This window comes from Amblyraja radiata, chromosome 13, assembly GCF_010909765.2.
Source record: "Amblyraja radiata isolate CabotCenter1 chromosome 13, sAmbRad1.1.pri, whole genome shotgun sequence".
Classification (NCBI taxonomy): Eukaryota; Metazoa; Chordata; class Chondrichthyes; order Rajiformes; family Rajidae; genus Amblyraja; species Amblyraja radiata.
Window position 1 is genome coordinate 3877421 of NC_045968.1, and position 14738 is coordinate 3892158.

The 14738-nt window shown below is 40.3% G+C and overlaps 1 protein-coding gene across 2 annotated transcripts in view; it reads right to left on the reverse strand.

Moving 5' to 3' along the window:
* Positions 1 to 14738, reverse strand: part of slc25a36 (solute carrier family 25 member 36) — a 62767-nt gene that overhangs the window by 14793 nt on the left and 33236 nt on the right. For both annotated transcript variants that reach the window (XM_033031108.1, XM_033031109.1), the window contains 2 exons: positions 12183 to 12260; positions 8089 to 8189 (listed from right to left, as the gene is read on the reverse strand). In XM_033031108.1, the coding sequence (XP_032886999.1) occupies positions 8089 to 8189; positions 12183 to 12260 (179 nt within the window). The remainder of the gene's footprint in view (positions 1 to 8088; positions 8190 to 12182; positions 12261 to 14738) is intronic.

Consider the following 14738-nt stretch of genomic DNA (forward strand, 5'->3'; position numbering starts at 1 on the left):
AAACAGCGATACACTTCCAAATTAAGATGGTCTATAATAGGAGGCTGGTGGTATTGCCACATGCCTACAGCCCCATTCTCAGGACACAGGCACGGACAAATAAAACATTGGCGTGTTGCTGTGGTGAACTTTGCATGAGGTGCAGACTGCAACTGCAGTGCCCCGAGTGTTCATATTCAGTGTTGACAGTGCTAACAAATCAGGATCACCCTGCTTTGTCATAGATACTGCTGAGCCCTGAGCTTATCCGGGCAATTACATATTCCACAGGGCTCTTGATTGGCACGTAAACACTGAAAAGGCGTTGTAGTCGAAAGCAAGTTACTGCTTGAACAATATCTATTTCTCTTCTAAACACATAATTTACATGGAGACTCCAGTTAAGTTTCTGATCAACTGTGATCTTTAGGATGTTGATGGATGGGTGTGGGCCTGGCACTTCAGCAATAAGAATAGTGATGCATTTTGAGCGCACTGGTTAAAGATTTTCTTTAGATCATGACTGGTACTCAAGTGACAAGCATTATTTGTACACACATCTACATTTGTCCTGATTTTACTATGTCGGCACACGCAATGAGCTGGGAATAGAATTGAAATCAGAATTAGAATCAATTTATTGATTTTATTTATTTGATTTTATTCAATTTATTGAAATGTTGCACAATCATCAGCTTCACCCACGTCTAACACAATTCAGGAGAAACGTCAATGAATCAGCAGCTAAGGGGGTTGTGCTGAAGACACTGTTGAGGAATTTGTATAACCATGCTCGGGAGCTGACATGTGGAATCTCCAGCCATTATGAATAAAGGTTAACTTTACAATAATCACAATTCCTTTAAAAAATAATTTCCATCTTCCTGGATTGTACCACTTGACAATGCTGTTGCATAATATGGCCAGAAATTCAGAACATTTAATTAAATAGGTCAATTATTAGAATCTAAGAAATAGTATTCACAGCCGCAATCAAATAAAAAGAATTCTGATCAATAAAACAATTTGAAAATTGAGACCACTGGAGTCTAAAATAATGGCAATTTCCATGTGCAATTATAAAATATTATTTTTATGTTCCCAATATATGACAAGGTTAGCATTTCCTACAGTGGTTTTACAAAAAGTGATAACAATATCTCTTTTTAAACAGTTTTTCCAAACCAATCCTCTGACAAATTTCACATAGAGGTGCCAATGTTACTATCCCACACAAGAACTGATTAAAATGTTTCATATACCGGTACTTTACAGTTCCTCTCTCCCCCACCCCCACAATACCGTACCACTTAATAAAAACTATACAGCAAGGCACATGTGAAATCATCAACTAACCAGAACGTTATGGAGAACAATGGCCATCCAACCTGAAGGCGGATCCTCGTGCAAGGAATCCACTGAGCCTGATCTCCAACATGAAAGTGTGAACACAATTTTTTGATTTCAAGATGTTCTTCCAAATTATTAACAAAGAATTTTAGGCTGATAGAACAGAAAATTGCACCATTTCCATGCACTAATTTATTTTACAGAACATATGCATTTCTTTAGTGAACTGTTAATCCTGGCAAAACAACATAATTGATAATAATATTCAGGATTGAGTTAAATATTTGCAGTGCCATTGATTTCATAAACGTTGATAAACACCATGCCACAGACATAATAAGTGGATGAAAAGGATGACAAATTTCTTTCCAAACAGATTCTTTTTTCCTAACACCTATTTTGTGACATTCTGAAGTCTTGAACAAGCGAAGGGAATTTCCCAGGATGCAAGATATTATCCAATAATTTGCCTGTAAATTATATTTGTGAAGAATAAAGTGATGCAATTTTGCAATAGTCAAGATAAGCAGCTTACAACCCAGCAGCATAAATATTGATTTCTTTCATTTCATTCCCTCTCTCCATCCCTCCTCCACACTAGTCGTGGGGTCTACCTTTCATTGATCATCGTTGCTGACTTTGATTTGTTCTTTTCTTACCTTTCCTTCATTTGTTCTTTGTACCTTTTCATACCTCTAGTTTTCGTCTCCCCAGTCAGTGAGAGGGGTCTTGACCCGATATGTTACCCATTCCTTTCTCCAGAGATGCTACCTGTGGAGATCCGCTGAGTTACTCCAGCATTTTGTGTCTATCTACAAGGGGAATACATCGCCCAACTGTATAGGCACCCCCATCACTGGATGCAAATTGAAAGTGAAATGTTTGTTCTTTCAGCTCAACCCGGGCACACTGAAGCTGTAACGGTAAATACTGTGGATCGTGCAATCCAAACAAAATATACTGAATACTTGGCAAGTCAGGTGTCATCTGTTGTCAGAGGAATCAAGTTATGCTTCAGGTCAGAGAAAAGAGAAAGGGTTATGGGAGAGAAAGTGGAAAAGGACAAAAGCAGGAGAAATCAAATAGATGGTTGAAAGAGAAAATGAATGGTAACAATGCAAAAAAAGCCCACAAAAGGAGGCAAGCCTGTGGGATGAGTAAACAGTAAAAGCAATCATTGACTAAAATTCTTGAGCTCAAAGGCCATAACATTTCTCGCCAAAAGATGAACTTTTGCTCCAAGTGCGTTGTTGTTCAGTTTTACTGGAATTTATTGGCTGGGAATAGAGGAGATGGAGAAGGGATTGAACAAAGAGAAAATGACAAGTGCCAACCGGAAGCAAGCTGAATAAAGCTGTTCCTTAAAAATGACCAGCTAAATTATATTTAGTCACCCCGATGGAGTGGAAACCGAGCAGTACGCATTGTATCAAATCTGATGAAAAAGAAAGCTGTTATCATAGCTGGAAATTGTGCTAAAGCTGCTGAATAATTGGAAGAAATAAAAAAGATCAGTTATTGCATCTGTAAGGTGCATAAAAATGAAAATACATTTCTGATCTTGTAAGGTAGTTCTATAGCAGGTATAGGAGATGGTGCAGTCTTTTTCCTATTTTTATTAGGCTTTTGTATGTTCCAGGGTATTTTAGGTTCTCATGACCAGCCTGGATGCTCCTGTATTTTGGTCAGTCATAGACTGAAGATTCCCATGAGTTCGTTGAGAATCTTATATTTTGAGGAAATTTCTAGAGCACGTCCTGTCCAGCTGGACATCTTTTGAGTTTAGTTTATTGCCACGTGTGCCAATGTACAGCGAAAAGCTTTTGTTGCGTGCTAACCAGTCAGCGGAAAGACAATACATGATTACAATCGAACCATCCACAATGCACAGATGCATGATAAAGGGAATTACAAGAATAACGTTTAGTGCAAGATAAAATCCAGTAAAGTCCAATCACAGATAGTCCAGGGGTCTCCAATGAGGTAGATAATAGCTCAGGACTGCTCTTTTGTTGTTGGTAGGATGGTTCAGTTGTCCGATAACAGCTGGGAAGAAGCTGTCCCCTAATCTGGAGGTATGTGTTTTTGCACTTCTGTACCTCTTGCCTGATGGAAGAGTGGAAATGAGGGCATGGCCGGCTCGTCTTTGATTATGCTGGTGGCCTTGCCGAGGTAGCGCAAGGTGTAAATGTAGTCAATAGAAGGGAGGTTGGTTTGTGTGATGGTCTAGACAGCGTCCACAATTCTCTGCAATTTCTTGCGGAGTCTTGGATGGAACAGTTCCCAAACCATGCTGTGATGCATCCTGATAAAATGATTTTTACTGTGCATCTGTAGAAGTTGGTGAGAGTTGTTGAGGACATGCCAACCTTCCTAAGCCTTCTATTCCGTGAGTCTGATGTCAGGCATGCAAATGTCATGGACAGTCTAAAGAAGCCGGTTAGACTAATTATAGCTTCAATGACAGCAGTGTTGGCTTGGAAGAGGGTGCTGACATTTGTTTAATCGGCCGATGGATTTGGTGGAATTTCTGGAGACAGTATTGGTGATCCCTTGCCCACACTGGGTAATGACTGCATGCTGGATGTTAGAAATGACAGAGAATGATGGTTGGCAGGGTGGAAAGTGAGTTAAAGATATTCTCTCAACTTTCTGGAGAAGGGGAAATGGGCGAAGGAAGATACGCACAAATAGGACAGAGAAGGCCACCATTAATTATAATGGAAAGATATTGTGACCGAGTAAAATAAAAAAAATTGAATAGAAAATCATCTCATACCTACCTCTGGACATTAGGCAAAGTTAACAAGTATGTGTTCAATGTTGTTTCCTATGTCAGGTAATTAAAATATAAATAGAATACCATTTTGAGGAATTACTGTATCAGACAGAAAGTATAACTGAACTTCGATTATTTTGTTCCTTTAATTCTCTATCCTATTTTTACTCATCAAATGTTTCAATGAAGTTTAACGCATGTTTGATCAATAGCATCCTTGTCTTTTGAGTAGGCACATTTAAACTATACATCTCAGATTTAAAATTGTATTTACCATTTTAAGATAATGCTACTTCTCTTCTGAACAGCTTCTACAATCATACCGTCGCATTGCTGAACTCGGAGTCCCGCCGATAGATTCCTCCGGTCCCTCCGTCCCCATTGTTTAATTATTCTGCATTTTTTATTGTTCTGTATCCTCTTTTTTTTAAATTTCTATATTGCACTACTACGGACTGACGCAAACTGCATTTCGTTGTACCGATACTCAGTATTTGTGCAATGACATTAAATTTGAATTGAAGAATTGAATTGAATTCTCCTTCCATTCACATCTCCTTTCAACCCTTCTGTTTCTTTAACCACATCCTTCTGCCCAATTTTCCCCCTTCACGTTTATTTCATCCTTTTTCCTTTCACAGACCTTTTGACAACTGATGAAAGGTCACCGAGTTGGAATTGTGACTGTTTTCTCTCTCCACAACTGCTGACTGACCTTGAGTACTTGCAACATTTTGACCTCAATGCCAATTGAAATTGTATCTTTTCCAAGCTGGCGATCGATCAATTGAAGCACAGGCCAGTGCTCACATTTCCAAAAATAGTCCTGCAATCCTACTAAAAAACCCTCAGATTTTCGCTGTTTGTTTTTGAATGGATTCGGGAAAAGCGAGTTATGTTCTTCCATTTCATTCACCCAGTTAGTCAAGCTCCATTTTTTTCTGTATTGACAACAAAACCTTCCTCATCAGTGCATACGAGAGGTCTTCCTTTTCCTTTAACCCTAGCTATCCCCCAACCATAGTCGACAGGGCTCTCAACTCCATCCACTCCAATTCCTGTAACTCAGCTTTAACCTAGTCTCTTCCATTAGGGCAGGGTTTCCCCATCTTTCAACCTTCACCCCTCAACATCTGCTGCTTTACAGGGGCTGTCCCACTGCTGTGACCTAATCCACAAATTCAAAAGAATGTCTTCGACCTTCAAGCTCACACACACACACACACACAAACACATCGCAAAGGCAGGGGCCAGGTAAAGCGGGGGAGCGCTGTCTGAAATTCACACCCGTGATGAAGAGGAAGGTAAAAGACGGCTGCACAGTGTACGGTAAGTCCAGTAGAGGGGGGGGAAAGGATAGGGAAGAAGAGTTTGGACAGAAGGCGAGGAGAAGGGGGGGGGGGAGAGAGGGGGGGGGGGGAAGAAAAAAAAAAAAAAAGGAGTGGAGACACTTTTAAGAGGCCAGACAACTTATAATGAGGTTTAGCAGGCATTTAACCTTGGTCTCAAAAACTCCAGTGAGCCAATTAAAATGCCCGGTCAGTGAAGGAGATTGCCTACGGCTGCCCTCGACTGCCTGTAACTACACAGCGACTCCACTGCACTACGAGTTAAAAAGATCCATGCCGACCAATTTTTACTCGTGGAAAATCTAACATACTGAAAAAATTTCCGCGACCTAGCTGAGGCCGCGAGTTGGCGTGAACTTCCCTCGAGCACGAAGGAGAGTTCCAGTGACCTCATAGGATCACGTGTCGACCATGCTGCGAGTTTTCCTCGATGGCAAACTGGTCTAAATGTGGCAGCTTGTGCATGTGTGAGCTATGCAAAAAGAATTTCAACGAGCAGTGCATACGTGACAATGAAGAACTATTGAATTGAATTTAGAGTGGAGTACTGCATTCTGTACTCACAATATAGTCTTCTCTACACTGGAGAAACAAAAATCCCAGATTGAACAGCATTACAGAGCAGAGCACCTCCCTTCAGTCCACAAAGGTCACGAGCTTCTGTTGGCTTGTCCTATTGATGCTCCATCACACTCTCAATCCAACTTCTACTCTATTCCAATGAAGCCCAACACAAACTCAGGAAAAGCATGTTATCTTCTGACTAGGCACATTGCCACTCTCAGGACTCAATATTAAATTCAATAATTTTAGATGATTCCTTTCCCGTTTGTGTCAGAACTGGCCACCAAACTGGAGAAGGAATGCTATTTTTTCCTCTTTGAATTTTGCCAGACTTACTGAATATTACTAGCACTCTTATTTCTGCAACTCAGTTCCAGCATTCCCTTTTTCCTCTTACTCACTGCATCCCATTTACACACCCTCCAAACAGATCAATTTTAATTAACCAACCTTCACCACTCTCAGATGGCACCATCAGTATACTGCAATCTGTTTTATCATATACATCAGTTTTGTTCTCTCCATTCCAGCCCCAAAACCTGCTTAGTTCAACTTAAAACATTCGTTTTCTCACTTTTCCCAGTTTGGCAAAAGGACATCAAACCAAAATGTTGCTGTCTGATCTTTAATATTGTTTATTTATTTATTTATTTACTTTAAATTTCAGATTCATCACATGCCAGTTTTTTGATTTTATAACACCATAAATTACCTATGATGCAGTTTAGCATCTATAATAATATTCAGCCTCGGCTTGATGTTAGAATGACTTTAAAATAAAGTCACTTATTCCTTTTTGAGTGGAGAGAAGTGTAGAGAAGCTGTAGAGAAACTCTCAACTATCGATGTAATAACAAATGTAATATTACTCAAATCCAGGACTGCAGCAATGATCTCTTTTCTTGGGTGTGTCATGCTTTTAATTAGTTGTCATGATGTAATTATATTCATGATTACAATTACACAGGGAAGCATGAAAAATCATGAGAAATCTTTGCTCAATAAAGTTGCTTGTCTATTTTTTTGATTAATGAACATATCGATTAAAAAACCCTTTTTTTATGGAGTTACTAAAATTTAATCATTGTGAACCTGACGATACTATAGCTCTTTTAAAGATCATGGATTCTTTTGAAACATAGAAAATAGGTGCAGGAGTAGGCCATTCGGCCCTTCGACCCTGCACCGCCATTCAATATGATCATGGCTGATCATCCAACCCAGTATCCTGCACCTGCTTTCTCTCCATACCCCCTGATCCATTTAGCCACAAGGGCCACATCTAACTCCCTCTTAAATATAGCCAATGAACTGGCCTCAACTACATTCTGTGGCAGAGAATTCCAGAGATTCACCACTCTCTGTGTAAAAAATGTTTTTCTCATCTCAGTCCTAAAAAATTTCCCCTTTATCCTTTTCCCCTTTATTGAACTATTGTCTCACCAAAAGGATTGTGCATGTTTAATATAGTTTAAAATCATTGAACATTGCAGGAAAGAGGCAAAGAAAAGACTGTGATTATTTTATCAACAGGCGATATTAAGAAAGTCAGACACTTCAATCATGTCAATCAAGACATTCAATTGTCAAACCTCCAACTTGCTAGAAAATATTAAAATGATTGTATATTTGAAATGGCAACAGTCAATGCGATTTAATAATCGATTACAATAGATCTGACACCAATCTGTCAGTCGCGATTTAAACAAATATTTCATTCTCACATACAGATTCAGATGGTTAACCATTCTTGCAAATTACTTTTCTAACTGCTTACATCAGTGACCTCTATATTACAAAACATACATACACTTCGAAGATAAACAATACACGTCCAAATAATCTAAAGTTTTCAAATTTGTAGATCACAATTCTGTTTCAGTCAATAACATTATAACTTATTCTTTATCAATGATGCATTGGCAATATTTGACTTTTGTTCAAAAAGCTGCTTAGCTGCAGTGTTTTGAAAATTTACAGATTTTAGGGGAAAAAGATAATTTTGTATGAATATTGCTCAGCATGCTGTAAAAACTTTTTGTTGGTAATAACTCTTCTCATTCTTACCTGCTACTCCAGCTGAGAGCATGTGTACCAGGCTCGTGTCTGGTTCTAGGACAGCATTCAATTTTTCCTTAGAACTGGAGTAAGCAGCAAAGTAAATAGCTCTACAAGAAGGAGTAAGATCGCATCATCAGTAAAAAGTTAGTTAAAGGTGAAGCCCATTAACTTAAAGATTCAAATCTAATTCATCTAATCCTGCCCTTTTAGAGATTGGAAGCCATTGTAGTTTTGTTCCTTTTCTATGTAAATTTACCTTGCAGAAAACACTTATGTTTATGAAATACATTTTGCCATTGTCATTTGGTACCATTAGTGTTAAATAAACACTGCAGAAACAGATACAGAAAATGTCAGATCATTGTTAATTTACAATAAATAAAATATTTAAGGGCATTATCTCCATCCCAACAAGCTAGGCATGTAGATTATTATATTTTTAGCTGTTACTATAAGATTGGTTATAGTACCAGAACCAGCATCCCTACGCAAGAACAATGCCAAATCTTGCAACATCCGCCCTGCCCATTGAATATTTTCCTTCACAGATTTTGCACTCTAGCACACAAAAGGGAGTTCCATTAATCTGTCAAAGTGCATGCAACCTATTTCCAATCCATTTTCTACATTGCCAGCCATGACAGATAAGTGCTACCTTATCATGCAGGCCATGCTTAGGGGACAAGCTTAGATGACAGCTGCCATAACGACAACTATTAAAATCACAGAAAGCTAGAAATATTCACATCTGCAGAAAGAACAAACAAGTTAATATTTGGCATGCAACACTTTTCTAAATTAATGTGGAATGTTGCCGTTAGCTACGAGTGACACAAAAAATAAGCATATAATCAAAAATCTGCGATTATTTCACAAATTTAAACAACTCAACATCTTCAGGGGATCTTCTTTCTGTACATCTGCTCAGGTGGAAAATGAACAATGGGCCACATCCAAACCAGCGAAGCCAACTTGAGAACAATATTGTTTTTCCAACTGTGCTGCCTCTGTCCTGCCTGTCTCCTGCCATGAATAAAACAAACCTAAACGTCTTTTGATCTGTTTTAAGATCAACACCAAATATTGATTCAGATCACATGCAGTATTACTAAGTAAACCACCTTGTCTTAGATAAACTGGCTTGGCTCAAAAGCTTTATCAAAGTATACTTTTGACCCAAACGCGACACTATGGCAGCTCGTCCCATTGGGCCTTGGTCAGATGCCAAAGCCTAACTACCTTCTATCCAAGGGCGAAAGATCAAAACAGAGTTCGATCGCCTGACCTGAGGCCAGCTGACTGCTAAAGGTTTCAAACAAAAACAGGAGCCTTATTGGCTCAGTGCAGCTTAATGTATTTGGTAGGTTGACCAGATTTCCACAAAAAAAACCCACAACATTTATCAATGCTGATTATTTGGGATGAACTCTGAACATAATTTACTTTAAGTGAAGTGAAAAGTGTAAAAATTGATCTGGGAAAATAGAAAATCTCCCCAAACATTGCTATGAAAAACCTCAGTCTACATTACACTAATGACATTGCACTGCCTTTATTTTTAAACACACAATACAGTGTTAAGGTGATATTGGTGGTTTTCCTTCTCCTATCAATTTTATTAAAATTAATTACTTCATTAGTTCCACTAACAGCAGGTTGATAAGTGCATCTCAGCTTTAGACATGTACTTTGGATATTGACAGATGTTTTGCATTCATGCTCGTTAATGAGTTACTTCTGAAGTGAGGGATCTATGACATTTTAGTCCATGGTAACTAATGCTCTTGTTCAACAAAAAGGCCATACGTGCTACAACTTAACTCACCCACTCATTACAGCTTTTAGTCACAAATGGAAAGTTCAACAGTATCACATAAAGCTTGTTAAGTTTGATGATCATTTTGAACACACATCATTAGTCTTGTTTGTATTAAATTTGCAACGGGTTACTTTAATGCTGAATTGGACATTATGGTCAAATAGTACTCAAATTAAACAACTCACGTATTTTGTGGTGTCAGTTGACGCTCAACCCAAAGAGAAAGGAGATAACCCTAATTCTATCAAATTAATGGAAGTCAGCTCCTCTCTCAAACAACAATCTTCATTTACACTGCGTCAACTGGGGCCTTAAATACGTCAGCCTATTTTGATACATTTATATTCAAATGATAACTTGGGTAGATAATATGCCAGTTGAAAGCACAAACCCAGCCAAACCCGCACAAAATAAAAATTTTGCGAACTTTAATAGTTTAAAAGTCTTTTGTGTTTGAAGTCAGCCAGGGCTCTGGCCGCACAAAACACAAGCATATTTTTCACTCACTGCACTTGATCAATGAAAGATTCAATTATGACAACTTGCTGAGACTATTTAAAAACACTTTTTGCATGGAAATGGTTTATGAATGCTTTTCTTTTAAAACAAATCAATTATTCAAAATCAGGTTACTCACAAGCAAGGCATAAATGTAATGTGCTTATTTTTGAGAAATATTTTAACTGCAATGATAAAACTTCAGTTTGCATATGTTATTTAGTGCAAGTTGAAAACAGTTACCATCCTATTATTAAAACCTGAGATGTAAAGACCATTTTTGTAGCAAAATCTAAATATGATATTTGATTCTCCCCGATTCCTCAGTTAACCCTTACTGCAAAGCTTGCTTGAAATAAAATTCATTTAAGACCTTTATTATTTACTTATCATGAGGCATAATGAACTTAAACCTAAAAATAATTAAAATATTTACAATATTTACAGTTATTGATTTTTCTCCACACTCTTTAATTTCTAATCAGATTGTATTCATCAGGTACTTTAGGTTTAGTTTGCTATTCTTGTTTATCCATCCCACACATTCCCCATTTCAAACTTTGCCTGGGACAAAATATAATGTAATCTTACATGAGAATTACAAAGCTGCTCAATATCCATGGTGTGACCAGGTGTGACAGACCATAAGACATAGGAACAAGAATTAGGCCATTGTCCATCGAGTCTACTCCGCCATTCAATCATGGCTGATCTATTTTTTCCATCTCAACATCATTCTCCTGCCTTCTCCTCTTAAACTTTGACGTCTGTGCTACTCAAGAACCTTTCTATCTCCACCTTAAAAATACCCAAAATAGACAATAGGTGCAGGAGTAGGCCATTCGGCCCTTCTAGCCAGCACCGCCATTCAATGGGATCATGGCTGATCATCCCCAATCAGTACCTCGTTCCTGCCTTCTCCCCATATCCCCTGACTGCTATTTTTAAGAAGTTTTAAAATCTTAGCCTCCTCAATAGCTTCCTGAAGGCCACCATGAGCACTAAGAGACAGCCAAGCTGGAGTCACTTAGACATTCAACAGCTGTGGCAGGACTTGCACGACATTATCTCCTACGACGAAACAAGGTAGCTACAGTAACAACGAAACATCACTTCAAGATGACAATATCATCATCGCATGGTTTGAAAGGGAGAACAATGTTACACCTAAACAAGCTCCAACAGCCCCCGATTGCCATGTGATCTGTCTTAACAATCTCTTGCTGAATATCAACAAGACTAAGGAACTGATTGGTGACTTTCAAAATGGGAATTTGTGAGGCGATTTGTAAAATTTGATTTTGACTTATGCGCTTGACAATAAACTTGAACTTGAAGTCCAAGATTGGTTCAATTGAGCTAGGTATCTGCTGCATAGCTATTAAAAAGTGGCTTGGAAAAGCAATTAAATTTGCTACCAAGAGTTACATTCAATATGTGGCCAATTTATAAAACACAGTGAAATTAAATTTCAACACAACACTTTTTCCCCATGGATGTATGGAAGGAGGTACTATCGCAACGTTTAAGAAACATTTGGACAGGTACATGGATAAGACAGGTTTAGAGGGATATGAGCCATATGCTAGCAGGTGGGACTAGTGTAGATGTGACATGTTGGTTGGCATGGGCAAGTTGGGCCGAAGGGCCTGTTGCCACGCTGTGCGAAAAATTATAAACATTTGCCAAAATGTAACAGAAGCAGAAAATCAGAAAATTTGATGTAATGGGATTTTTTTTGATAAATTTCCTGCTTCTAACAATATCTAGTTTTACTGCTTACCTGGACGGCGCAACACCTATCAGATTAGGTCCGAGCCCTCTGAAGAGAGACCGGGGACCTTCCTTTTCCAGAATCATCCTGCAAGAAATAAAGTTACAGTTCAGAACCTATATTGCCAGTCTGAAAAATAAATTTATTGATACCCCTCAATTTGGTCAATCTAAACTAGAGGGGGCGCTGTCCTGTGCATGGCTGCCCGGCCAGCAGCTGTCTGTCTTTTCATCTTCTTATTTTTATTTTAGTTAGTTAAAGTGTTTTGTTTGGAGGTCTAGATTTTTTTATGTGGGGGGCGGGGGAAGGGGGAAACTATCTTTCAGGGTCCCTACCTGGTTGGAGAGGCAGCTTTTCTCCGGGCTGCAGCTTTGACCCGTCCTCGCGGCCTACCAGCGGGCCTGGAGCGGCGTTTCCTGTCGGGGACCGCCAGAACCTCGGCTTCGGCACAGCGCTGGAGCGCTATCGCGGAGCGGGCGATGCCTTGCCCGGGTCGCCGCGCTGGAGCTCCGGTCAGCTGAAGATCGCTGAGGAAAACATCGCAGAGCTGCGGGACTGTGGAGCGACCAGCTGCGGGCGGCGGTGCTGAACTTTACACCGGGAGCCTGGGATCTCTAGATGAGATCGCCAGTTGTGGAGCTCCAACCGGCGCGGCCTTGTTGGCTTCGGAAGCCGCGGCCTCCAGTACGGAAGCGGCTGTTCCAGGGTTCCCAAGCCACTGAGAGGACTCTCCCGACGCCGGAGCAACAACACCCGGCGAGAACGGCCTGGAACATCGGGCCTCCGTAGAGGCAACTGTGGAGGCCTCAATAGGCCCGACTATGGGTGAACTGGGGTTGGGGACTGGACTTTGTGCCTTCCCTCATAATGGGAACCATTGTGGGGGGATGTTCTTTATGTTTAAAACTCTTATTAATGTTGTCTGTATTCCTTCTTTATGTGCTGCAAAATGGCAAGAAGCATTTCACTTCACTACACCTAGGTGTATGTGAATGTGACCAATAAAACACCTTTGATACTGAACATAATTTCAACACAAAATATGGCTGTTTGATTGATCGTGCTTGCAATACCATATTGCTATAAATTATCCAATCTGTCCATCTTGTTCGTCCCATTGATCTTGGTTTAAATATTGAATAATGTCCAATCACTTCCAAGAATTGTAAGCATCAAGTTCAACTGCCTATTATTGCCACGCCTCCCCCGTGGCCTAACAGCAGGATCGGCGCGGACTTTCCCGGAGACGCGCCCGGAGCTTCAGCGGCGGGCGCAGCGTGGACTCTCGGCGCGGAGCGGGTGAGACCTCGCTGGAGGGGAGCGCTCCGTTACGCTGGCCCGCGGCAGCCGGCAGCCTGAAGCCGCGGTCTGCAGAACTCCAGCTGGTGCGGCGTCCACAGCCCGGGATCTCACGTTGGGGACCCGGGTGGAAGAAGCTTCCACCGCCGGCCCGCGGCCGTCTTCTACCGCGGGCGCGGTATGGACTTACAATCTCCCCTGGAGGGGAGCTTCGACCGCCGGCCCTGCAGACTGAGGTGCTTCCGGCTGCGGCATGGCAGGTACTTTAAAACTTTGACCACCGGCCTGCGGCCTACACCAGCCTGAAGCCGCGGTCTCTGGTTGGGAAGAGCCGATCCTGGACTCACCTTGACTTTGACTTTGTCCCTTACCATCTGGACGCCCGCAGCAACGGCTGTGGAGGGTGGAGGTCCCGACCACGGGGGAAAATGGAGGAGGACTGGCCAAGCTCTGTGCCTTCCACCACAGTGATGAATGCTGTGTTGGATGTTTGTGTAAAATTTTTATTGTGGTTGTGTTCTTTATTACTGTACCGCTGCTGGCAACCCAAATACCACCGACCTTGGTTGTGTGGCAATTAAATTATATCAATCAAATTATATCAAGTGTTGACAAATGAACATTCCCTCGTATTAGAAATATAGAAAAATAGGTGCAGGAGTAAACCATTCGGCCCTTCGAGCCAGCACCACCATTCAATATGATCATGGCTGATCATCTAAAATCAGTACCCCGTTCCTGTTTTAAAAAAAATTAAAATAAAGCATTGAGATAGTATTCAATTCAGTGAAATAGTAATGGCTGAAATTAATCGAAATAAATATTAAAGAAAACTTCAACAGTTATATATAGGAAATTCGTTTCTCTGGCAAGTCTCAGCAATATTTTGTATATTATACAGATTGCAACCAGCATGCCAATGTCAAGAGATGAACATTACTAAGGTGGATGGGTGTCAATCAAATAGGCTACTTTGTTCTGATGGACATTGAACTTCAGTGTTATTGTTGCTGTACTCATTCAAACAAAAATATCCTTCTCATTTTTAACATGCTTTATAGATGATAGAAAGGTTACAGGAGCTGGGATCAAGTCTCACCATAAAATACCCCACCTCTAACTTGCTCTTGTAACCCCAGTATTTCTAAGTATGAAGAAACATTTCCTTATAGAAGCCCATCATAGGACAAGTCAACGCTCATTCAATTAACACACACTTTCCGTATTGTCTTCCATATACATTTTCAAATCTATGGGCCGTTAATA